The sequence below is a fragment of the Dendropsophus ebraccatus genome, chromosome 1 (assembly GCF_027789765.1).
Source record: "Dendropsophus ebraccatus isolate aDenEbr1 chromosome 1, aDenEbr1.pat, whole genome shotgun sequence".
NCBI lineage: Eukaryota > Metazoa > Chordata > Amphibia > Anura > Hylidae > Dendropsophus > Dendropsophus ebraccatus.
This window is the reverse complement of record NC_091454.1, coordinates 181,891,417-181,916,862: the sequence shown is the minus strand read 5'-3', so window position 1 is coordinate 181,916,862 and position 25,446 is coordinate 181,891,417. Positions and strand designations below refer to the sequence as shown.

Here is a 25,446-nt window from a genome sequence, read left to right as displayed (position 1 = left end):
CGGCGTTCCGGTCTTATACCGTCACCGCATGCGGGGGTCGGGCCCTGGGATGCCGGTCTTGTAGTTGCCGGGTGCGGGGCCTCCTCTTCTCCTACGGGCCGCGACTTCCGGGGTCCGGCCCGTGACTTCCGGTTTCGCGGCCTCCTCTGTCCGCACGCCGCTCTTCCCGGTCTTTTTTTGTATTTCCCGCGCGCGGTCTTCTCTCCCGCGCGGGCCGACGCCTGACGTCACCACGCACGCACGTGACGCGTCACTCCGCTCGTGACGCGCTCCTGTGCAGCCCGGTCGGTACAGCAGACTGCAGCTCCCCGGTCGCAAGAGCCCTCATTCTGTGGGACTACAGCCCCCAGCCTGCCGTTCCTGGCCAGCTTCTTCTGCTCATCTTGCCCTCAGCAGCCGTCCTGTGCCCTGACCGGACCTCGGCCTTTTTTTGTCCGGATTTGTCTGGTAAGGCCTCTCTGGGACTCTTATGCCTGGTTGTCTTTTTACTGTCCTGAGTTTTTCACTGTATGTTTTTCTGTTATTCTGCAGGCTTTTTGGTTACTTCTTAGTCTCCAACAGCTGCCTGCCTGAAGGAATTCACTAGCTGGCTGGTTTTTCTAATATAGATATATATATTTAATTTTTTTCATTATGTCTGACTCAAGATCTGAATCCACACGCCGCCAGCATCCTCCTCCTTCCTCTGTTACCTACTATTTCTGTACGTCTTGTAACACTAAATCTGCTTCTGGCCACTCTCAGCCTCTCTGCGCTGCTTGCTCCATGCAGTCCTGTTCGTCTTTGTCCCCTACTCAGGACCCCCCACCGGAGTCTGAGGAGTCTGCCCCGGCCTGGGCGCGCTCTCTCTGCCAGTCAGTGTCGCAGATGGCTCAGTTGTCTCAGTCTGTGGCGGCCGCCCTCGACCGCCTGTCTGCTACTTCTTCAGCGCCCGCCCAATCCCGACCGGCAGTCAGTGGCGTCCGTCCCGGCAGGAGCCGCTCCCACAAGCGTCCTCGCCGTGCCTCTTCTCGCTCTTCCTCTGGCTCCCCTGGAACTAGCCTGGCCCCCACGCATCTCTCTCCTAACAGGCGATCCCATTCGCCAGGAGATCTGTCGGATTCAGAGTCGGTTTCCAACTCTGATCCTGAAGATGTTTCTCACGCGGCTTCCACTGTGGACAGCCTTGTGGCCGCAGTCCGCGATACCTTCCAGTTGAAGGATGCTCCGGACCCATCGCCTGCTGATGAGGTCTTTTTCCATAAAAGCGGCCACCGTGTCCGCAGCACTTTCCCCAGTCACAAGGAATTTGATGACCTGTTTTCCAAATTTTGGAAGACCCCAGACAAGCGTTTCTCTAAGCCTAAACACTTGTCGGTTCTTTATCCTTTCCCCGAAGACCTCGTGTCTCGCTGGTCAGGTCCGCCTTCTGTGGATCCCCCGATCTCTCGGCTGACCAAGGTCACGACTCTTCCGCTGGACAATGCGTCGTCTCTTAAGGATTCCACTGACAGACGCACTGAGTCCTTAGCTAAGTCAGCTTTTGAGGCCGCTGGCTCCTCTCTCCTTCCCACACTTGCTTCCACTTGGGTGTCTAAGTCCATTTCAGTGTGGGCTAAGCAACTGAGGGACGGCCTTACATCTGGCGTATCGGCCGAGGACTTGGCCGACCTCGCCCAACAGGTTCAGGACGCGGCTCAGTACCTCTGTTCGGCTTCTCTGGACGCTGCAGCCTGTTCGGCTTTTGCGTCGGCCAATATTGTAGCCATTCGCCGGTCCTTGTGGCTTCGGGAGTGGCGGGCTGACAACGCTTCCAAGCGTTCTCTCACCAGTCTTCCTTTTGCGGGCTCTCGTCTCTTCGGGAAACGTCTGGATGACATAATTTCCGATGCCACGGGGGGGAAGAGTACCAATCTTCCCCAGCAGCGCCCCAAGCGTCAGGATCCCCGTCGCAAACCAGGCTCCTTTCGTTCCTTTCGGTCGCTTCCGCCGTCTCGCTCCGGAAAGTCGGCGGCCCCTCAGAACAAAAGGTCCGGTTTCTCTAAGAACCGTTCTTCCTGGCAGGCGCGATCTGCCGCCTCCCGCCCACCCTTTAAGCCTGGCACCTCCAAGCCCTCCTCCTCCTGAAGGTTTTCCTCCACCCGGATCTCCTCAGGTGGGCGGCCGCCTCCTGTTGTTCCGGGAGGTCTGGCTTGCTCATGTTCAGGACGCCTGGGTGCGAGAACTGATCTCACAGGGTTACAAGATCGAGTTCGTTTCCGTTCCCCGCGATCGTTTTTTCCTTTCTCGTCCTCCCAGGTCCCCTGCCCTGGCGGACGGTTTTTTCCAGGCCATCCCTTCCCTCCTCTCGAAGGGAGTGATTGTTCGCGTCCCGCCTCTTCAACGGTTCCGCGGGTTCTATTCGAACCTATTCGTGGTTCCGAAGAGGGACGGTTCGGTGCGTCCGATTCTAGACCTCAAGCGTCTGAATCGTCACGTCCGACTATCTCACTTCCGGATGGAGTCCCTGCGTTCTGTGATCGCATCTCTGGAGCCAGGCGAGTTTCTTTCTTCGGTGGATATTCAGGACGCGTATCTTCACGTGCCGATTTATCCTCCTCATCAACGTTTCCTGCGTTTTGCAGTAGGGGAAGAGCATTATCAGTTTGTGGCTCTTCCGTTCGGCCTGGCTTCGGCTCCGCGGGTTTTCACGAAGACCATGGCGGCTGTCATGGCTCTTCTTCGGGCTCGAGGTGTCTCAGTAACTCCTTACTTGGACGACATACTCGTCAAAGCCCCATCCAAGGACCAGAATTTAGAGAGCCTCCACATCACCCTGGATACGCTCTCCCGCTTCGGTTGGCTGCTCAACCGTTCCAAGTCCTCCCTGGTCCCTGCCCAGTCCATCGTTTTTCTGGGGATGCGGTTGGATTCAGTACAGGCCCGCGTTTTTCTTCCAGAGGACAAGTTGCAGTCCCTTCAGGCCAATATCAGAGCTCTTTGCAGCCACCGCCCTGTGTCCATACGTTCCTGTATGAGGGTTCTGGGGAAGATGGTGGCGTCTATGGAGGCGATCCCTTTTGCCCAGTTTCATTCCCGCCCCCTGCAGCTCTTCCTGCTGTCACGGTGGGACAGGTCACTCCCCTCTCTAGATCGGAGGGTGAAACTACCGGCTCGCCTCCGCCAAGACCTTCAGTGGTGGTTACGGTCTCCGAGCCTCTCTCTGGGTCGCTCCTTCCTTCCCGTTCATTGGCAGATTGTGACCACCGATGCCAGCCTGCGGGGCTGGGGAGGGGTTTGGAACGATCTGACGGTTCAGGGAACCTGGTCGGCCAAGGAAGCTTGCCTCCCCATCAACATCCTCGAACTGCGGGCGATTCGGCTCTCCCTTCTGCACTGGCAGACACAGCTCCACGGTCTCCCCGTTCGGGTGCAGACAGACAACGCCACTGCAGTGGCTTATGTGAATCATCAGGGCGGGACCCGCAGCAAGGCCGCCATGATGGAAGTGGCGCTGATCCTCTCCTGGGCGGAGGAAACCGTGCTTGCCTTGTCCGCTGTTCACATTCCGGGTGTGGACAACTGGATGGCCGACTATCTGAGTCGTGCACGGGTGGATCCAGGGGAATGGACCCTGCATCCCGAGGTGTTCTCCCAGATCTGTCGCAGGTGGGGGACACCGGATGTGGATCTGATGGCGTCTCGCTTCAACCACAGACTGCCGAAGTTCGTCTGCCGGACGAGGGACCCTCTGGCTCTGGCCTCGGACGCCTTGGTGATTCCCTGGCGTCGGTTCAGCCTCCCTTACATCTTTCCTCCTCTCCCGCTTCTGCCGCGGGTGGTGAGAAAGATAAAGTCGGAAGGACTTCCGGTAATCCTCGTGGCCCCGGACTGGCCACGGCGCGCCTGGTACACGGATCTCGTGAACCTCGCCGCCGACGTCCCCTGGCGTCTACCAGACCGACCGGATCTTCTCACTCAAGGTCCGCTCTGCCACCCGCGTTTAGCCACGCTACGTTTGACGGCGTGGCTGTTGAAACCTGGATTCTGAAATCACGTGGTTTCTCTGATGCGGTCATTAGGACCATGATCAGGGCCCGGAAGCCTGCATCGGCAAGGATTTATTATCGTTGTTGGAAGGCTTTCCTCCGTCACTGTGAGGCCTGTTCTGCGCCTCCACTTCCCTTTTCTCTGGCGCAACTCCTGGCCTTCCTCCAGGCAGGTCTGGACGCAGGCTTAGCTCTGAGCTCTCTTAAGGGCCAGGTTTCTGCCCTTTCAGTTTTTTTCCAGAGACCATTGGCGTCAGTTCCTCAAGTCAGGACTTTTCTCCAAGGAGTGGCGCGCATTGCACCTCCTTATCGGCACCCAGTTCCCCCGTGGGATCTGAATCTCGTCCTGGATGCTATGCAGTCCCCTCCGTTTGAGCCCCTCCGGGAAGTGCCTTTGGCCATCTTGTCCTTTAAGGTGGCTTTCCTGGTGGCGGTTACGTCTGTCCGGAGGATTTCGGAATTGGCAGCCCTTTCTTGCCGCCCTCCCCTGCTGGTGTTGCACCAGGACAAGGCGGTACTTAGGCCCGTGGCTTCTTTTCAGCCCAAGGTGGTTTCGCCTTTCCACCTCAACGAAGATATTGTTCTTCCCTCTTTCTGCCCGGCCCCCTCTCATCCAAGGGAGCGCGCGCTCCACAAGCTGGATGTGGTTCGCGCCCTGCGCATCTATCTCTCCAGGACAAAGTCTCTTCGACACTCGGACTCACTCTTTGTCATCCCTGAGGGTCCTCGAAAGGGGTCAGCAGCGTCTAAGGCGACCCTGGCTCGCTGGGTCCGCTCCGCCATCGCTCAGGCTTACCGGAGTAAGGGTAAGTCGCCCCCGTTCCGGATTGCAGCTCACTCGACTCGTTCGGTTGGGGCTTCCTGGGCCATTCGTCATGGGGCCTCAGCTCTTCAACTCTGTAAGGCCGCCACGTGGTCCTCGCTGCACACCTTTTCTAGGTTTTACCGTGTGGACACGTTTGCATCGGCCGATGCGAGTCTGGGCCGCATGGTCTTGCAGGCAGCAGTGGCTTCTTCCTCTTCTTAGCTCCACTCTGTCTCTTCCCACCCAAGGGACTGCTTTTGGACGTCCCACGGTGTCTGTGTCCCCCAATAAGACGCACGAGAAAGGAGGAGTTTTTACTCACCGTAAACTCTCTTTCTCGTAGTCTTCATTGGGGGACACAGCACCCACCCTCTGTTGTCTGATTAAGGTTGCCTGTTGGCCTGTGTTGTTTTTCAGATTTTGAGTGTGGACTGTTTTTTCTTTATGGTTGTTTCGGCTCCTCCTACTGCTTTTTCACTACTGAATTAGCTCAGTGCCAGTGGGTGGGTATAGCCTGCTGGGAGGGGCCGACTTGTTTTGTTTTTTCTTAGTGTCAGCCTCCTAGTGGCAGCAGCCTATACCCACGGTGTCTGTGTCCCCCAATGAAGACTACGAGAAAGAGAGTTTACGGTGAGTAAAAACTCCTCCTATTTTAAATCTGCAGCAGCCGGGTCAATGTGAAATGGCCTAGAGGGTCTGTGCCCTAGGCCTGCAACGCCTCTCTTTTTTTCCCTCTCAATCATTAGAAACGCCCCTGGGCAGGATTTAGGAGGGACCAAGGATTCATTGCTTGCATAAACAGTGCACATGTACCTTAGTGTTCCGAAATGGTACATGTGCACTGTTTAGACAAGCAATAAATAGGACAAATCCTGCAAGGGGCGTTCCCAACAATGAGGAAGGAGGGGAGGAAGAAAGAAGAGGCGTTGCAGGTCTAGGGCACAGACACTCTAGACCACGCCACATTGGCTCAGCTGCTGCACATTTAAAGATCATTTTTCATACTAACCAAGGCACCAGGAGCATTTTAAAAGACACAACCAGGAAGGACTTACTCTCATCAAATGGACGGGACCATAGGTTGGGGGGGGGGGGGTTGTTAGTGGAGCTTTAAAAAAATAAACTGACTCTCTAAACGTATTTTAGGTTCACTCTGAGAACAAAGCCTTTAACAGGATGGCCACCACAGGGGAACAGGTCAGAAAGGAAAGACTGAGATTCCTCTTCGTTTCAAATCCATTCCTGGCTTTGGCTTCAAAAATCTGTCAGATAAATCTGTCTGTGTAAAGGCAGCCTAAGTGTTATACAATAACAAAGCAGGGGTAAATTTTTAAAAATGTATTTGGTTGAATGTTTTTGCACCTGAGACGCTTGTTGTTAAATCTGTACACACCTGTACAAAAGGTATAAGTCACAAACACAGGGCATGAGAAAAGGTTTTATTTTGAAAAATAAATAATTTCCATATTTCCAAAATCATTACATCCATTTACAGAGTTAAAAAAAAAAAAAAATCAATTGCAGTGTTAGACTTTCACTAGCAGTACAGTCTGAACTGTATGTATCCAGCATTACAGACTGCCTGCTTACCCTTTATCCAGAGTCATGTGACAACATGGGTTCTTCAATCCTTAATTAGTCCGATGGCTTCAAGGCTGTGGCCCAGATGTCATTAGAGGGAAGAGTGGGAACAACCCATCCACGGGGAATACTGCTGCCATCAGGATGGTCAGGAGGGACCAGGAATTGATCCCACTCATGTCTGAAAGAAAGAACATGCAGGAATTTTTTTTAACTAATAAAAGGGGTTATTCTAAGGTTAAAACTTATCCACAGTATATGATCAGTGTGGTTCTGACAGCTAGGTTTGTGACCCCTAATAAATGTAATGGCAGCAGGTATGCTCGTCCACCATTTCATTGACTGGCTAGGGGAGTGCCAACAATAGTCAAGTACAATGCTCAGTATTCTCCTATAAAGGGAAGGGATTGGCAACCAGTAGAGATGAGCGAACCTCGAGCATGCTTGAGTCCATCCGAACCCGAGCTTTCGGCATATGATTAGCGGTGGCTGCTGAAGTTGGATAAAGCCCTAAGGCTATGTGGAAAACATGGATATAGTCATTGGTTGTATCCATGTTTTCCAGACAACCTTAGAGCTTTATCCAAGTTCAGCAGCCCCAGCTAATCAAATACCGAACGTTCGGGTTCAGATGGACTCGAACCCGGATCGCTCCTCTCTAGCAACCAGGGATGCAGGCTGCCACTGAATCAGAAGACAAAAGATTGCTGTTAATGTTTGGAGAGGACAGTGCAGTACTTCCACAATGCTAGTCTATTCTATATATAGGTAAGAAAGTGCTGGTATATGCCACACATAATCTAAAAGCAAGACTCACCGGATTTTGACAAGGGACACAACCGAGTGCTCAGCTTGTAGATAATACTGACGAAATGGCAGAAGCGGATGCAGGCTGGGTAGAGGTTCTACGATAAAGGGAGACATTGAATCTTATTAATAGCAAGTTTGAGTTAAAAAAAACAAATTACCTAAAAAATCCAGCTATTGTACCTAGTAATCTAGGTTTATAGGTGCTGTTTATTATAAGATCCCTCCACCCCACATCTGCAGCTTTAGGCTGTGTTCACACTACGTATATTTCAGTCAGTATTGTGGTCCTCATATTGCAACCAAAACCAGGAGTGGATTAAATACACATAAAGGCTCTGTTCACACAATGTTGAAATTGAGTGGATGGCCGCCATTTAATGGCAAATATTTGCTGTTATTTTAAAACAACGGCTGTTATATTGAAATAATGGCCGTTATTTACTGTTATATGACTGCCATCCACTCAATTTCACCATTGTGTGAACAGATCCTTTCTGTGTTTTTAATCCACTCCTGATTTTGGTTGCAATATGAGGACCACAATACTGACTGAAATATACGTAGTGTGAACCCAGCCTTAGAATGATGCTACACCTTACGTCACAAATGGAGATGAGAGGAAGCATTTCAATGCAGCGGATGTAAAACAGCATAATCCGAAGGCCAAACCGTTACAAACCTGTGTCGCCAAACAGTATGGAGTCTAGTTCTCGCTGCTTCTGTAATATTTTTTCCTTTTCCTTTCGTTGTCTCTTATCATTTTCTCTCTGCCGCTCCTCCTCTTGCTCCCCTTCCAGTATGACCCTCAGTGTCTTCTCTTCTGCATCATATAACGCACTACGATTGTGCACCATTGTTCGAAGCCTCTTTATGTGATTCGTGAATGTTTCATCGGCAGACGGTGGCGGACAGACACCTGAAAACACAGTATCTTTACCCAAATGTTGCCAAATGCAAACACTGTATTAAAGGACAAGTGCCATGAAAAACTTTTTCCCAGTAATTGAAGCACATTACAAAGTTATATAACTCTGTAATGTGCTTCAATCACCTATCTGCCTCCCTTCCCTGTCTTTTCCCCCCTCCACCCTCCACCAGAAAGTGTCCTGACTCACACAGACCTGATTACTGTCGTCACCATCACCAGGCAGCTCCTTCTTGTGAGGATGAGTCATCAGCAGGAGGGCTGCTCTAGCTCCTGTTACACCAGCCTCCCCCTCCCCTCCTTGTCAGGTGACTCTGCTTGCTCAGCTTATCTTCTCTAGTGACATGACTCCTTCACTGAGTCCACGGCAGCAGGAGAGAGGGTATGAGGGGAGGGGGGAGCTGCCTATGTGCCGGAGTCAGTCTGAGGGAAGATAAGCAAGTGAGATGTGACAAGTGATGGCTTGCAGTTGTTCAGCCAATGGGAGCTGAGCAAGCCTGTCACCTGACAAGGCAGGGGAGGGGGGAGGCTAGTGTAACAGGAGAAGGAGCTGAGAGAAGAGCTTGGTGACGGTGACGACAGTAATCAGGTATGTGTGAGTCAGGACACTTCCTGGTGGGGGGTGGAGGGGGGAAAAGACAGGGAAGGGAGGCAGATAGGTGATTGAAGCACATTTCAGAGTTATATAACTTTGTAATGTGCTTCAATTACTGGGAAAAAGTTTTTCATGGCACTTGTCCTTTAAATATTCACAAATAATTTCCATAATGCACAGTTTGAAGAAATACTTCTCAAGTCAGGAGGAATTAGGCTGCATTCACACGTCCACAAATTACAGTGTCAAAAGATTCCAATAATTCCCCTCCCTGCATCATCATCATGCCGAGCGGGGGAACAACCCAGGACAGGCATTTACCGTACGCAGGTCCGCAGAATATACAGACGTGTGAATGCAGCCTTACCTGCACGGATGACAAGAATGTGATGCTTGTGTAGTATAAGGTAATATTGTCAGATAGGATCCTTTTTACTCCTCAATAACTTTCTGCTTGAAGGTCAGCTAATGATGCACTTCCTACCTTTTCTCCCAGCTGCTTCTTTTCGCAGCTTCCGTAGTTTCTCTAACGCCTTTAAAACATCCAGCATTTTTTTAACATCATTTTGCTTCTTCCTCACCTCCCCAAGTACACCGTCAGCGGTAGCTTTAAGCTCTCGTTCCTATAACGGACAATAACAGCGTTACAATACAAAAAAAATCACATGAAGCAACACTCCAATGACATCAAGCAGAACAGATATTTACACTAGCATAATACTGGCATGTGCGCAGAAGAGTTTTCCAGGGAACCAATATGTGAATTACATCACTCAAAAAAGGATTATTTCAGCGCCTAATAATTTAGCCATTATTCCGGCAGCTACACAGTCTTTGCAACTCCCTTTTACATTGAGGGTTACACAAAAGGCATAACCCGCGAGCTATGCAGCTCATGCAACCCTGGGAGTAAGAGAGCGTAGTTTTTGGGGCTACACTATTTGCACAACCACCTCTAGCAGTTGGAGTGGGCAGGGAAGTCCTTAAAAGGGGAAGTCTGAGCAAAATAATTTTAAATATGTCATTGCATAAATGCACCTACAGTGTATTTTCCCTGCACTTACTACAGCATGGCGGGTTCAGGTCTCTGTAAAGTTGGTGATCACATCACGTAAACTGCTGACTCCTACTGCAGCGGTGGGACAGACTGGAGCAGCAGGAGCCGGCAGTTTATGTGACGTGACATGACCAACTTGAGACCTGAACAGGCCATGCTGTAGTAAGTGCAGGGAAATAGGCAATAACATATCTAAAAATTATTTTGCCGGCCTTCCCCTTTAATCTGAAGACAGGTGGTTCCTGCCTCTAGGGGACATTTATGGCATAGCTTGTGTATTCTCCTAAAGCGTTATTCCCATCTCAACTAATAAGGACCAGGCACTTGTTTAACTACTTACCCCGGACGGTGAGGGGAAGGTGTCGGGAACTGAGGAACCGGTGGGAGGCTGCAGCATTCAGGTACCAGGCACTGATCAAATTACAATGAACAACCTGAATGCTGCAGCCTCCCACCTCCCCGATTTTATCATACACATGTGTATATATACCAGCCGGACCATTGTAACCTAGACAACAAGATGTCCACAATGGGAGAGAATAAGCAGCATATCAGGAGGCGGCAAGTTTGCTAAATCAATGTATTTGCAAAAATGTTTCAGTCGACGAGCCCCACAAGTATAACCATATTAGATGAAATATAAAAAAAAAACATTTAAAAAACCTTAGCGATACTGTGCTATCCAGGATCTTCAGTAAAAATTAACTTTATTTCAGGCTGACCCCCCTGTGACAGGTCTGTATCTTCAGGCCCGCCTATAGAACACTGTAAGCCCAAAATAAAGATAATTTTTTCTGAAGATGCCGGATCAAACAGCATTGCTAAAAGTATGTATGTGATGCATATTGGTGCTGTCAGTTTCCCTTTAAGTGTCTCAGATAGGCATATCCCTTTACTCTCTGCTCCTCCAGACAACGCATGAACTTAAGAAGGATATGTCCGTGTCAAGAATAAAGTAATGCCTAAAATTCATTACTTTGCTAAAACTGGAGCTGTGATGGGAAAATAAAATAAGACACTGAAAAATAAAATTTATACTAAGGCCACTTTCACACAAGCATAATATGGCTGCCTTTTGGTGAACCAAATTCACAACAGCTGGACACCACTGTTCTAAGTAAAACCTGACACTGACCCGTTTCTTCTCCTCCACCTCCCGGATACGTTGCATTCTCCACAGGTCAATGCTGGCCTCCTTTTCTGCTGATCGCTCTGCTTCTGCCTTTGCTTCCTCCTCTGCTGCTTGTCTCCTGCGCTGGCAGCGGAGCCTCTTCTTTCGTACTCTTTCCAATTTTTCCTTGACATCCTGGATATACCCCGGCTTCTCCAGCTCCTTCAGTCTCTTCTCTAGGTCTAAACGTATATCATCTGCTTTTTCATATTCATGTGTCCATGGCTCTCCGGCCTTGTTACTGCTTTCCAGTGTCTGGCACAAGGCATCGAGCTGTGATACCAGGCGAAGGGCACCATATATTAGCCCACGTGCTTCTGCCACTGAGGGAGCCTGAACCGTAACCAGCTTGGTTGGGGGCTTCTTTCTTCGACAGGATAAGAAGCCAGAAATCCATTGCATAAATAAGTCTTTATCTGAAGGCCCATCATTCTCTAGGTCTGTCTGCATAAAACTGTCCTCTCTTTGAGGAGCAGGCTGCTGAACAAATGGTCCACCATGCTGCGGCAACAAATGTGGGTCTCCAAGTCCAACTGGTACGTCATGCTGAGTAAAAAAAGGGGCTTCACACTTCAAATATCTATCCTCTGCCATTCCTGAAGAAGCAAGAAGATCCGGACCATGACTTCTATCTTGGTGCATGACAGACTGCTGCTCCAGAGGATGGGGTGGATGATTATGGGGTCTCTGGAGCTGGGGGACCTCCAAGTCACGCTCCTCAAGAGTCCCACTAAATGCTAAGCCCACCTGTGGCTGGAGAGCACAGGAAGCATTGGGAAAGTTCCCATGCATTGGGGGTAAAGGTTGGTGCCCTTGGTTTGGGTTATCAGTATAAGAAGAGTTTTGGGTGGGCACAGGCTGTAACTGAGTAGAGAATTGCAGGATGCCCGGGGATGGTGCCCTGTAGCTGAAAGCATCAGGTACTGGAGGGTTCTTCACATTATTTAGTCCTGGCTGAGACCCTTCATTTTTGTACGGTAAATGCAGATTGTTGTGTGGGAGATCTTTCTGAAAGCCATCAGGCTGATGTCCGCCATACTGAGCAAATGCTGGATCAGTACCCCTAAAACGGCTCACACCATCCTGATGGAACATGTCAGGCTGATACGCATCAGGACGCTCACTCCTCGGCCCATCTAAATTACAAGGGTCTTGGGGCCCCCCATGGCGCTGTACATTAAGATACTGCTTTCCAAGCTGGTATATGGTATCATGGCGCTGTACGTTAGGATGTCCCTCTCCCGGCTGATAGATGGTATCATGATGCTGTACATTAGGATGTTGCTCTCCTGGCTGATAGATGGTATCATGATGCTGTACATTAGGATGTTGGTCTCCCGGCTGGTATACAGTATCAGGGTGCTGTATATTAGGACGTCTCTTTCCTGGATGGTATATAGTATAAGGGTGCTGTATATTAGGATGTCGCTCTCCCGGCTGGTATATACTATCACTGTGCTGTCTCTCTCCCAGCTGGTATATAGTATCAGGGTGCTGTCTCTCTCCCGGCTGGTATATAGTATCAGGGTGCTGTCTCTCTCCTGGCTGGTATATAGCATCAGGGTGCTGTCTCTCTCCTGGCTGGTATATAGCACCAGGGTGCTGTCTCTCTCCTGGCTGGTATATGGGATGTCCCTCTGGATGGTATGTATTGTGGTGCTGTACATTAGAATGGCGTTCTCCCACATCTTGGCTCCCTCTTCTGTGATCAGGCACATCCTGCTGGGGGGCGCCATGATGGATGGCTATAATGGGGTTCTGCTGCATTGGAGGCGGCCCGGGCTGGACTCCCATCTCCTGTATCCGGGCCGGCTCCACAGGGGGAGGCATGCCAGGCCTCAGACCTCCATGGGGCAGCACCTCTGGCCGCGGGGGCCTGAACTGGGGCACACCTTGGGGTCCCCCGTGTGGTAGTGGCTGATGGTACCCCTCCTGTGTATAGTCTCCCCGACCCCCTCTATGCGGCCTCTGCTCGGAGGCTTCATACGGAGGCCTGCTCTCCCAGTGGCCGCCGCCCGGGAACAATGCACGAGGGGGCTCCTCTCCGGGTCTAGGGGCCAGACGTGGTGGCAGAAACTGCGGCGCCTCAGGCCGGAGCCTCGGTGTCTGCTGTGCGGAGCTGCCGCCATAACCAGGCCTATTACACGTCCCATTAGCCGGCGGCCGCTGCCTCCTCTCCATGACAACGAAGAAGTGTGCAGGAAGTGAACACGGGACAGGCACGTACGGAGCTTTACCGGGATAGGCGACAGCGACACCTGCTGGATAGGAGGAAGCATCACCTGGGCTGACTGAGGATCTCCAAGTCATTGAGAGAGAGTATCACAGTGCGAGGTGGAGGACCCAGGGCACAGCTATCCCACACTGCTCAATTCCAAGTTTGCCTACTAATATGTTGATAATTCCCCCTATATACAAGATAGACTTTCATTCATAAATACAAACTATTTATATATATTCCCGTTAATTGGCACAGCTTGTGGAGGCTGCACTGTCTGCATTGCTCTGCTGTCTGTGACCTTATCCTATGCAGTGTTAGGTAGCTGGATGTCATCTCACACACACACACACACACATATTATATATATATATATATATATATATATATATATATATATATACACACATACATACACACACACAAACACACACATTTACCTACATCTGCCATGTATCTATACACTCTATTGGCAAATCTAAAACTACATATCAGCTATGGCAGTGTTTTTTTTTATATATATATATATATATATATATATATATATATATATATCACACTCACCGGCCACTTTATTAGTTACACCTGTCCAACTGCACGTTACCACTTAATTTCTAATCAGCCAATCACATGGCGGCAACTCAGTGCATTTAGGCATGTAGACATGGTCAAGACAATCTCCTGCAGTTCAAACCGAGCATCAGTATGGGGAAGAAAGGTGATCTGAGGGCCTTTGAACGTGGCATGGTTGTTGGTGCCATAAGGGCTGGTCTGAGTATTTCAGAAACTGCTGATCTACTAGGATTTTCACGCACAACCATCTCTAGGGTTTACAGAAAATGGTCCGAAAAAGAAAAAACATCCAGTGAGCGGCAGTTCTGTGGGCGGAAATGCCTTGTTGATGCCAGAGGTCAGAGGAGAATGGGCAGACTAGTTCAAGCTGATAGAAAGGCAACAGTGACTCAAATAGACAACCGTTACAACCAAGGTAGGCAGAAGAGCATCTCTGAACGCACAGTACGTCCAACTTTGAGGCAGATGGACTACAGCAGCAGAAGACCACACCGGGTGCCACTGCTTTCAGCTAGGAACAGGAAACTGAGGCTACAATTTGCACAAGCTCATCGAAATTGGACAATAGAAGATTGGAAAAACGTTGCCTGGTCTGATGAGTCTCGATTTCTGCTGCGACATTCGGATGGTAGGGTCAGAATTTGGCGTCAACAACATGAAAGCATGGATCCATCCTGCCTTGTATCAACGGTTCAGGCTGGTGGTGGTGGTGGTGTCATGGTGTGGGGAATATTTTCTTGGCACTCTTTGGGCCCCTTGGTACCAATTGAGCATCGTTGCAACGCCACAGCCTACCTGAGTATTGTTGCTGACCATGTCCATCCCTTTATGACCACAATGTACCCAACATCTGATGGCTACTTTCAGCAGGATAATGCGCCATGTCATAAAGCTAGAATCATCTCAGACTGGTTTCTTGAACATGACAATGAGTTCACTGTACTCCAATGGCCTCCACAGTCACCAGATCTCAATCCAATAGAGCATCTTTGGGATGTGGTGGAACGGGAAATTCGCATCATGGATGTGCAGCCGACAAATCTGCGGCAACTGTGTGATACCATCATGTCAATATGGACCAAAATCTCTGAGGAATGCTTCCAGCACCTTGTTGTATCTATGCCACCAAGAATTGAGGCAGTTCTGAAGGCAAAAGGGGGTCCAACCCGTTACTAGCATGGTGTACCTAATAAAGTGGCCGTTGTGTGTGTGTTTGTGTATATATATATATATATATATATATATATATATATATATATATATATATATATATACACACACACATACATATACATCCTGGGTGTTTTAAATGAATTTATCCTTCATCACAGCTCCACACAGGTTGTTATCCAGCTTTCCCAGGCTGCCATATCCGCCTATATCCCCAATTCTCATCTCATAGAATAACTGGTCATATTTGTTATCCAGGAGTAACAGAAAGCTGTAATTGACATATCTACCCGGTTATTCTACAGCTTACCTTTCAGGGTCCCTGGAAAGCTGGGCAACAAACCACACAGAGTTGTAATGGAGACGACTGAACATTAACGTGTCTCTGTCCTTTGGGAAAATTTTTGACGTCATAGAGACATGTCAAAAATTTTTGATTGGTCCGCTCAGTAGAACAAGCGGGTAGAGGAACGTGCTGCAAAGCATCCTTTCCCTGCTCTGTGTCAGTATATCTTCTTAGAGCTTCATTAAAAGCCTGACTGATCTTGTGACACTTATCTTGTGTTCTTCTCCCAGCTCTATCTCTGGATCGGTACGGGTCTGAACACTAAAAACACCTATCAAAACTTTTGACATGTCTCCATGACATGTCAAAAGTTTTGCAAAACGAGTGAGACTTTAAATCTAGAAAAAGCTCCCCTTGCTCCAGGCAGATAAGCCAGGAAACCTAAGTAACGGGCACACCAGCTAACACTATAGAGTGTGGATAGCTCTCAAGATGTGGAATCCGTCACATACATCCCATTTGCCTAGAGCGTCACTGAATATATAACCTCCATACACACAAAAGGTGAGGTGTGTCCTAAACAGGGCACTGTCCATGCAGGTACTGAAGAGAATAAGACCCGGTCAATTCTGTAAATTTTCCAGTTTTGATGGAACAGAGGAGGGATTTGGTGGCTCTACAACATATGATGGACCCAAACTCCTAAACAAAATACAAGAAATCAAAGAACACAAAGACGCGACACGTTGTATTCAAGTGTCAAATGATCATTTATTTAAAAATCACAAGACACTGAAAAAATGCTAGACCCAATGAATCAGGAAGAGTCACCCTGCAGCACTCAGGCTAGGAGAAATGGCTGTGGTGGAGGAGGAGGAAACCTTTAGGGAGCCATGACTGGAGAGTTACCCCTCCCCTGGGCTTAGGCCCAGTTCACAATGAGCAAGAACAGCAAAATCCCGCCGTGCTCAATGTCCTGCAGTGAGGAATTGGACGCACCCTCTAATTCACTCACTGCAGGACATTGAGCACGGCAGGATTCCGCAGCAGAGAGCTCGGCTCATAATATATAGCAGTTCTTTCAAATCAACTGGTGCCAGAGATTTGTAATTTTCTTCTATTAAAAATCTCAAGTCTTCCGGTACTTATGTTTGTCCTGCAGGAACTGGTGTATTATTTCCAGTCTGGAGAGCAGGGGAGGTTTTCTATGGGGATTTGCTGCTGCTCTGGACAGTTCCTGACATGGACAGAAGTGGCAGCAGATAGCACTGTGTCAGACTGGAAAGAATACACCACTTCCTGCAGGACATACAGCAGCTGATAGCCGAGACGGCTGGAGACCAAGGTCTTTCCTGAGAGCAGAACAATGGCTCATGCATGTGTCTGCAGCCCCCATAAATAAAGCAGTGGTGCACATGCATGACCTGTTACTTCACTTTAACAAGTGACTCTGGTCACCTTTCCTAAGAACCCCCCTCCTAGGGGAAGTGGTTTTGTCCACACACTGATCACTGATGTGGGAACATGGTCATATATTATACCAGTGCTTCTTAATTCCAGTCCTCATTGCCCGCTAAGCGCGTCCTCTCCCGCCTCTGTCACATGGTCAGACTTATAATGGAGCCCGACTTTTCACTTGACACAGTGCTGGGTGAGGACCAGGTCTGAACAGTTAGCTCCGGACCGATCATAACTTTGACACACCAATGCGACTTTTCCACTAAGCAGCTTTAGCACATTATGCAGACTTCAATTTCTCAAAAAAAAAACGTGACGTCACGAATCAGGACAGAGCTGGGCGGCTGGCGGCATGGGGGAATAGGGGAGCCTCTTCCTGCCACCCAGTCAGTGCACAAGTTGCTATAAATGACTGAAACCTGTGCTAGAATTACAATGTAAATTCTCCATATACTGCGCCCCCTGCTGGTAGCTTCATAGGATTCGTGACATCACTTTTTTTTGGGAGAAACCGAAGTCTGCATGAGCTACTAAATTGAGGAAAAAAAGCATTATATGTGCATTTCTTAATAAGTGTAGATTAGAAATTTGTCTAACTTTCCTTATGTAATAACATTAAAAATATACCTTTGGCCGAACTTCTCCTTTAACAATCTTCCTGGCAGCACTAAAGATTTTTTCCGTCTTAATAGGGCTCATTCATGAATTTTGCAGACGCCAAGGACATTTCCACAGCAACCTAAACTAGGGTCCGCAGATACATCTGTACATGGAAGTTTAACAGGCCTCAATGTATGTTTAAAAATGGGATGAGAAACCTGCAGTCCTCCAGCTTTTCCGAAACTACAATTTCCATCATGCCTGGACAGCCAAAGGCTTCCATTTTGTTGTGGTATCTGTGTAAGTGTCAGTTATTTGGCTTTTTCAGACAGAAGGATAAAGAGTCCATGAAACACAATCTCAGAGATTTTTCTTCTATCAGTGTTTGAGAGAGCAGCATGGAGGGGGGAGGAGGTTGCAGATAGCAGCTTAAAAGGGGTAGTGCGGCACTAAAAAATTATTCACAGAATAACACATTACAAAGTTGTACAACTTTGTAATGTATGTTATGTCTGAATTGCCCCCTTCCCATGTCCCACCACCCCCGCCCGTGTACCTGGAAGTGTTTGTGCATTATACATTACCTGATCCGTGTCATAGTTACATAGTTAATACGGTTGAAAAAAGACACATGTCCATCAAGTTAAACCAAGGAGGGGATGGATACAGGGAAGGGGGGGGGGGGTGATAGGTTCTATACATATGCATCTATATTATTTTGGTCTAAGAACTTGTCTTTCCTGTTTTGAAGCCCTCTACTGTTTTTGCTGTGACCAGATCCTGTGGTAGACTGTTCCACAGATTCACAGTTCTCATGGTAAAGAAGGCTTCTCGCCTCCGGAGATTGAACCTTTTTTTCCAGGCGGAGGCAATGCCCTCTTGTCCTTTGAGGGGGTTTTACCTGGAACATCTTTTCCCCATATTTCTTGTAGGGGCCATTTATATATTTAAATAAGTTAATCATATCTCCCCCTTAAACGTCTCTTCTCCAGACTAAACAAATGTAATTCTTTTAATCTCTCCTCATAACTAAGATGCTCCATTCCCCTTATTAGTTTAGTTGCCCGTCTTTGTACCCTCTCCAGTTCTAGAACATCCTTTTTATGAATCGGGTTCCAAAACTGGACGGCATACTCCAGATGGGGCCGCACCAAAGCTTTATAAAGCGGTAATATTATATCCCTGTCCCAAGAGTCCATGCCTGTTTTAATGCATGACAATATCCTGCTGGCCTTAGAAGCAGCTGACTGACATTGTGTGCTGTTCTGTAGTCTATTATCTACAAGTCCACCCAGATCCTTCTCTGTCAATGACTCTCCCAGAGTAACTCCCCCCAGGACATATGATGCATGCGGGTTATTAGTACCCAGGTGCATAACTTTACATTTATCCACATTGAACCTCATTTGCCAAGTGGATGCCCAAACACTCAGTGTGTCTAAGTCAGCTTGTAATATCTGCACATCCTCCATAGACTGTACTGTACTACAAAGCTTGGTGTCATCTGCAAAGATAGAAACATTGCTGTTAATTCCATTCTCAATATCATTAACCCCTTAGCGACCCATGACGTATCTGATACGTCATGGTGCCGCAGGGGGTGTTCAGAGCGGGGTCCCGCCGGGACCCCGCTCTGAACAGCACCGATCCCGGCTGCAATCTGCAGCCGGGCAGTGCCTCTATTAGCCGGCGCGGGTCCCGTTGCCGCGCCGGCTAATTAAACCCTTCAATGCAGCTGTCAAACCTGACAGCTGCATTGAAGTGCTTTCCTCCGTGCATCCCTGGTGTCTAGTGGCACGGATCTCCCCCCCCCCCCCCGCGATGCGATCGCGGGGGGGGGGGAGATCCGTTCTTCTGCCCGTGCCGGGCCTCAGCGTCGGAATGACGCTGATCCCGGCTCGGCAATAGATTGCTGTGGCCTGCAGCAGGCCATAGCAATCTATGACCGATCTAATGGATCTTTGCTGTGTATATACACAGCATTGATCTCTATGAGAGATCAGTGCTATGTATATACAAGCCCCCCAGGGGGGCTTCTAGTGTATGTAAAAAAAAAAAAGTAAAAAAGTGTTTATTAATAAAAAATCCCCTCCCCTAATAAAAGTCCAAATCACCCCCCTTTTCCCATTTTATAAATATAAATTAATAAATAAACATATTTAGTATCACCGCACACGTAATCGCCCGAACTATTAATCACATTCCTGATCTCGCACGGTTAACGGCGTAAGCGCAAAAAAATCCCAAAGTGCAAAATTGCGCATTTTTGGTCGCATCAAATCCAGAAAAAATGTAATAAAAAGCGATCAAAAGGTCGTATACGCGCAATCAAGGTACCGGTAGAAAAAACGCATCATGGCGCAAAAACTGACACCTCACACAGCCCCATAGACCAAAGGATAAAAGCGCTATAAGCCTGGGTATGGAGCGATTTTAAGTGACGGCGTAAATGCAAAACTCCCCGAAATCAAAACAAATTCGTTTTTTTTCAATTTGACAGCGCAAATGATTTTTTTCCGGTTTCACAACATATTTTATGGAAAAATTATGCCTGTAATTGCAAAGTACAATTGGTTTCGCAAAAAATAAGCACTCATAAGTCTCTAGGTGAAAAAATGCAAGCGCTATGGACTTTAAACATAAAATGGAAAAAGCAAAAGCGCAAAAACGAAAATTGGCTTGGACCTTAAGGGGTTAATAAACAAGTTAAACAGAAGAGGGCCCAGTACTGACCCTTGGGGTACACCACTTATTACCGGGGACCATTCGGAGTAGGAATCATTGACCACCACTCTCTGGGTACGATTATTAAGCCAGTTTTCAATCCAGTTACACATTAAATTTTCCAAACCGATAGACTAACTTACCCATCAGACGTCCATGAGGAACGGTGTCAAACGCTTTTGCAAAACCCAGGTACACGATATCCACAGCCACGCCGCCATCCAGGCTTCTACTTACCTCTTCATAGAAACATATTAGGTTGGTTTGACAGCTTCTGTCCTTAGTAAAACCATGCTGGTTATCACTTATAATACTATTAGCCACTACATATTCCTGGATGTAGTCCCTTATAAGCCCCTCAAATAGTTTCCCCACAATGGATGTTAAGCTTACGGGTCTATAGTTACCTGGGGAAGTTCGAGAGCCCTTTTTGAAGATCGGCATTACATTTGCCTTACGCCAGTCCCTCAGCACAATACCAGTAAGCAAAGAATCACTGAATATTTCATACAAGGGTAGTGAAATTACAGAACTGAGTTCCCTAAGAACTCTGGGGTGCAAGCCATCAGGCCCTGGAGCTTTGGTTACATTGAGTTTAATTTATCTTGGACCATATCTATAGTAAACCAGTTCAGTACATTACATGTGTTAGCAGCACTGGCCCCACCCACCTCAGTACTGGCCCCACCCACCACAGCTCCATCCTCTTTTGTATATACAGAACTGAAGAACCCATTAAGTAACTCAGCTTTCTCCTGATCCCCAGTTATTAATTCCCCGTCGCCATTATTTAGGGGTCCTACATGCTCTGACCTTGGTTTTTTTGCATTAATATATTTGAAGAATGTTTTGGGGTTTCTTTTGCTTTCTATAGCTACCTGTCTCTCATTGTGAATTTTTGCTGCTTTTATTACATTTTTACAGGTTTTGTTGACTTCTTTGTAATGTTTAAATGCTACAGCTGACCCCTCTGATTTATATTTTTTGAATGCCCCTTTTTTCTCATTTATAGCCCTTCTAACCTCGGTTGTAAGCCATGTGGGATTGGATTTTAACCGTTTATATTTGTTACCCATAGGAATATATTTGGCAGTACAGTTATTTAATGTGGATTTGAAGATTTCCCATTTATTAGCTGTATCCGTATGTGACAGCAGCCGCTCCCAGTCTATGCCCTGAAGTTCTGCCCTTAACCCAGGAAAATTGGCCCTTTTAAATTAAGAGTTTTTGCCCTCCCAACATGTTTTTCTTTTCTACACTTTAAGCTAAAAGTCACTATATTGTGGTCACTATTCCCCAGGTGTTCATGGACAGTGACATCCCCAACCAGCTCAGCGTTGTTAGAAATAACCAGATCCAACAAGGCATCACTTCTAGTTGCCTCCTCCACAAACTGGCCCAGAAAATTATCCTGCAGGTTAAGAAATTCCCTCCCCTTTGTGGTTTTAGCTGAACCGTGACCCCAATCTGAGTAGTTGAGGTCCCCCATTATCACTACTGTTCCCTCCCAGGCAGCCCGCTCTATTTGTCTATTCAACTGGCCATCTAACTCCTCAGTAATGTTGGGGGGGTCTATAGATTGCACCAAGAATAATTTTTTCACTCTTTACCTCCTTCTGTAGTTCTACCCACAATGCTTCCACATCATCAGTCATCTCCCACTATTGCATCTTTTACACTCACTTTAATATCATTTCTGACATAGACTCCTCCTCCCCTTCTGCCCACCCGGTCCCTTCTGAACAACGCAAATCCCTGAATATTGACAGCCCAGTCATGTGAGGAGTCCAGCCATGTCTCAGTCACACCAACCACATCAATGGACTCCTCCAGAACCAAGGCCTCTAGCTCCCCCATCTTGCTGGCTAGACTTCTGGCATTAGTAACCATACACTTTGTATTACCATCGAGTTTACCCGCTTCATTATAAGAAATGGGATTTATTACTGTGCTGTGGCTACAATCATCCTCACTGTTCATCCGCAACATATGGATCTCCCTATGCACTGTTTTTATCCTCCCCCCACAGGACCCTTCTCCTCCCTCCTCATTGTTCTGTCCCCTCTCTAACCTATCTGCCACTACATTACATACTACATTGTCCTCCCTCCACATCCCTAGTTTAAAAACCCCTCCACCCCTTCTAGGATTCTCTCCCCAGCACAGCGGACCCCCTTCCATTAAGGTGCAAATTATCTGCGGAAAACAGATTGTACCCCAATGAAAAGTCAGCCTAGTGCTCTAAAAACCCAAACCCTTCTCCTCTACACCATGACTTGAGCCATGCATTTAACTCCCTAAGCTCCCGCTGTCTTTCCTGCGATGCGCATGGCACAGGCAGTATTCCAGAGAATACCACCTTGGAGGTCCTCCCCTTCAACTTAGCACCTAGTTCTCTAAAATAATTTTTAATAGACCTCCACCTACCTTGTATCCTGTCATTGGTTCCCACATGGACCACGACAGCTGGGTCATCCCCAGCCCCCCCCCCCCCCCCCCCAAGTAATTTATCCACCCTTTCCACCACATGCCGAACCCTGGCACCAGGGAGACAGCAAACCATTCGGTTGAGGCGGTCTTGGCGACAAATTATTCTATCAGTCTTCCTGATTATAGAATCCCCTACAACCACTAGCTGTCTAGACCTACCTACAATACCATCCCGCCCACTACTAGTTGGACTGTTCCCCCGGCTGTTAGGGAGAACAGGTTCCACTAGAGCTGCCATTTCTGACACGGATGCCCTTGCATCATCACCTAACTTGGCAATTTTGCTTGGGCATATAGTAGGAGAAGTGGCCTTCCTTTTCTTGGATCCCTTACTGGTCCCTCTAACTACATTAACCCAGCTACTTACTTGGGCCTCCTGATCTATATCACCACCCTCCATCTCTAACCCACTAACTTCCTGCTCAGTGAGCCGAAGTTCCCTCTCAAGGTGGCCAAGTTCCCTCAGTGTTGCAATATGCTTCTCCAGATCTCTAATTCGAGCTTCTAGATGGGCAACATGCTCACATCTGTCACAGCGGTACTCACCCTGGAACTCCTGCTCCAGTTGTGCGTACATGCGGCAGACTGCGCACTGATTGAATCCTTCCATCTCACTAGCCATCATCCTCAGTGCAACAAAAACAGTGGAAAAGAAAGATTTAGCACTTACCAGAACTTGTAACTCCTTCTTTCAACTCCTTTTTTAAACTCCACTTATTTTCAACCACTTGTCAGCAAGCACAGTGAGAAAGCACACACAGTGAGTGCTGAGCCTTGATTTAAGCACCTGAGATCAATTAACCCCACCCCCAGGTGCAGAGCAGACCAGAGAAAAAAAAAAAATGTTTGGACCTGTTTAACTAAGCAACTATGGCACTAGCTATCTATGCACTGCAGCAATGCACACCACACAATTGCCCAAAAACAACAATATATCAGTCACTCCAAACCCACAGACTCACCAACAACTCCTTTTTTAAACGCCACTTATTTTCAACCTCTTGTCAGCAAGCACAGTGTCGCGCATGTCCTCCATCTTGTGCCAAACGTCATCTTCGGATGGACAAATCGCTGCCGCCGTCCCCCCTCTGCCGCATCATAACTGCTCAGCCACGATTGGCTGAGCAGTTATGCTCAGCCAATCGCGGCCGCGTCATCAGCGGCAGAGGGGGGGTGGCGGCAGCGATTCAGCCGCCCGTCCGTAGATGGCGTTTGGCACAACGTTTGGTATAACTTTGTAATGTGTGTTATTCTGTGAATAATTTCTTAGCGCCGCACTCCCCCTTTAAAGCAACTCTGTACCCACAAATCTTTTCCCCCCAAACCGCTTTTATCTTCAGATATCGGCCATTTGACACAGGTCTGTCAGTTTAAAAGTTGTTTTTTTAGGACAATAACTGGCATGCCAATCACCTGCCTAACTGACCCCAGGACAGATCTTGGATTAAAAGCAGCTATCTGAAGGTACAAGTGGTTTTGGGGGGGGGGTCAGATTGTGGGTACAGAGTCACTTTAAAGTGTGTAGAGATGGAGGAGCATACATGGAGGGCGGCTGCAGATTGGAAGGGACATCCACAAGAGGCAGTGTGCAAGGGAATAACCACCGAGCCATTATCCAAGTGTAGAGTGAAAGCAGGACAAACAAGTATATGAACCTAGGAGTAGGCTGCAAACTGAATATTAGGGCGGGGGGGGGGGGGGGGGGGAGTTGTTCACAGTTTGCCGTTTTTTTTTACATATTGCTGAGGTTGCATATAAAATAAAAATCCTATGCTTACCTCTCCACGTCCCCCATTGGAGTGACAGCCTGTTCAGCCAATGGGGCTGCCCTTTCTCAGTCAGTGATTAGCTAAGCGGGCTGTCACTCCCAAGACGATTTGGTCTTACGAGAAAAGGCTCTGCATTCAGAGGGGGACATCGGCGACAGGACACTGAAGTAATGCAGACAGGTATGCATAACAGGTCTGTTTTACATGCACCAGAAGCAATATATTAAAATGCCGAACACTGGAAAACCCCTTTAGGAATACTGATTGCACTCAACTTTGTACAGCATTTGTAGAGGGATATTCTAGACACTAAAAGGTATTCCCTATCCACATGCTTGGCTATCTTTGGCAACCTTCATAGAGAAGGCATGTAACACGTGCTGTTCAGTCACTCCTTTCAGCAGAGTTTGCCCCCCTGTGATCAGACACTTACCCCTATTCTGTGGATAGAGAATACATTTTTTCACTTACAGGAATATCCAGTTAACACAAAGTAACATTTAAAATTAAGTTTTTCTCCCCATGTCAATACGTTTTCCATAGCCAGTAAGCACCATCTACAGCCTCCACTTATAATTTGCCACCGATGGGTGAGAGTATATACAGCATGTACAACCTAGAGTTTTCCTCCTAATAAATGAACAAACCTTCTAACATAGAAATTATGAGCAGGAAATTAGTTTTTTGTATCCACTTTTTAATTTGTTTAAAGGAACTACAAAAATGGAAAACATGTAAATTCTTTAGTGTCACAAAAACATTTGGCCAAAGATGTTTTATTCGGGTGAATGTTCTGTGGAAATGACATTTCAGCCTGTATTTGTGAAATTCTAAAATCGGAAAAAAAAAAAAAAAAAAAAAAAAAAAAAAAAAAAAAAAAAAAAAATTCAGCAGACAAGCATCTCTCTATAACTTAAAAGCTTTTCATATCAACCCTGCCACTACTGTGGGGTCTGCAGCATGATATACATTTCCAGCAGGAAATTAATTACATAAATCAATCACATATGATTGCATGAAGAACCAAAGATCCCTTTACTATAGAAGTTACTGTGGGAAATGCAGAATTTGTAAAAGGGTTTCATTAAACAACCTAAGCTACCTCGGACTTGCTAGTTGTGTGGAGCAGACCTGTCAAACTGTTTGGGTTCAACAATGATCTCTCAACCCAAACGTTCAGCATTTGATTTCCCGCAACTACAGAAGT

General features: G+C 47.6%; 1 protein-coding gene across 1 annotated transcript; it reads right to left on the bottom strand.

The window, feature by feature from the left end:
* Positions 1-6,230: 6,230 nt before the first annotated feature.
* PDCD7 (programmed cell death 7) lies at positions 6,231-13,141 on the bottom strand. Its single transcript, XM_069963389.1, has 5 exons — positions 10,916-13,141; positions 9,208-9,346; positions 7,883-8,119; positions 7,211-7,298; positions 6,231-6,574 (listed from the first exon to the last, which is right to left on the bottom strand). The coding sequence occupies exons 1-5, from the start codon at positions 13,130-13,132 to the stop codon at positions 6,448-6,450; spliced, it is 2,808 nt and encodes a 935-aa protein (XP_069819490.1). The 5' UTR covers positions 13,133-13,141; the 3' UTR covers positions 6,231-6,447.
* Positions 13,142-25,446: the final 12,305 nt, after the last annotated feature.

Bases quoted from the DNA above. Each gene is read 5' to 3' on its own strand.
- PDCD7 (XM_069963389.1), bottom strand. From the start codon at position 13,132: ATGGAGAGGAGGCAGCGGCCGCCGGCTAATGGGACGTGTAATAGGCCT. The intron at 9,347-10,915 runs GTCAGTGTCAGG...TGTCCGTTATAG, and splicing joins AGGTGGAGGAGAAGAAACGG to GAACGAGAGCTTAAAGCTAC. The intron at 6,575-7,210 runs GTGAGTCTTGCT...TCTTTCTTTCAG, and splicing joins GTGTCCCTTGTCAAAATCCG to ACATGAGTGGGATCAATTCC.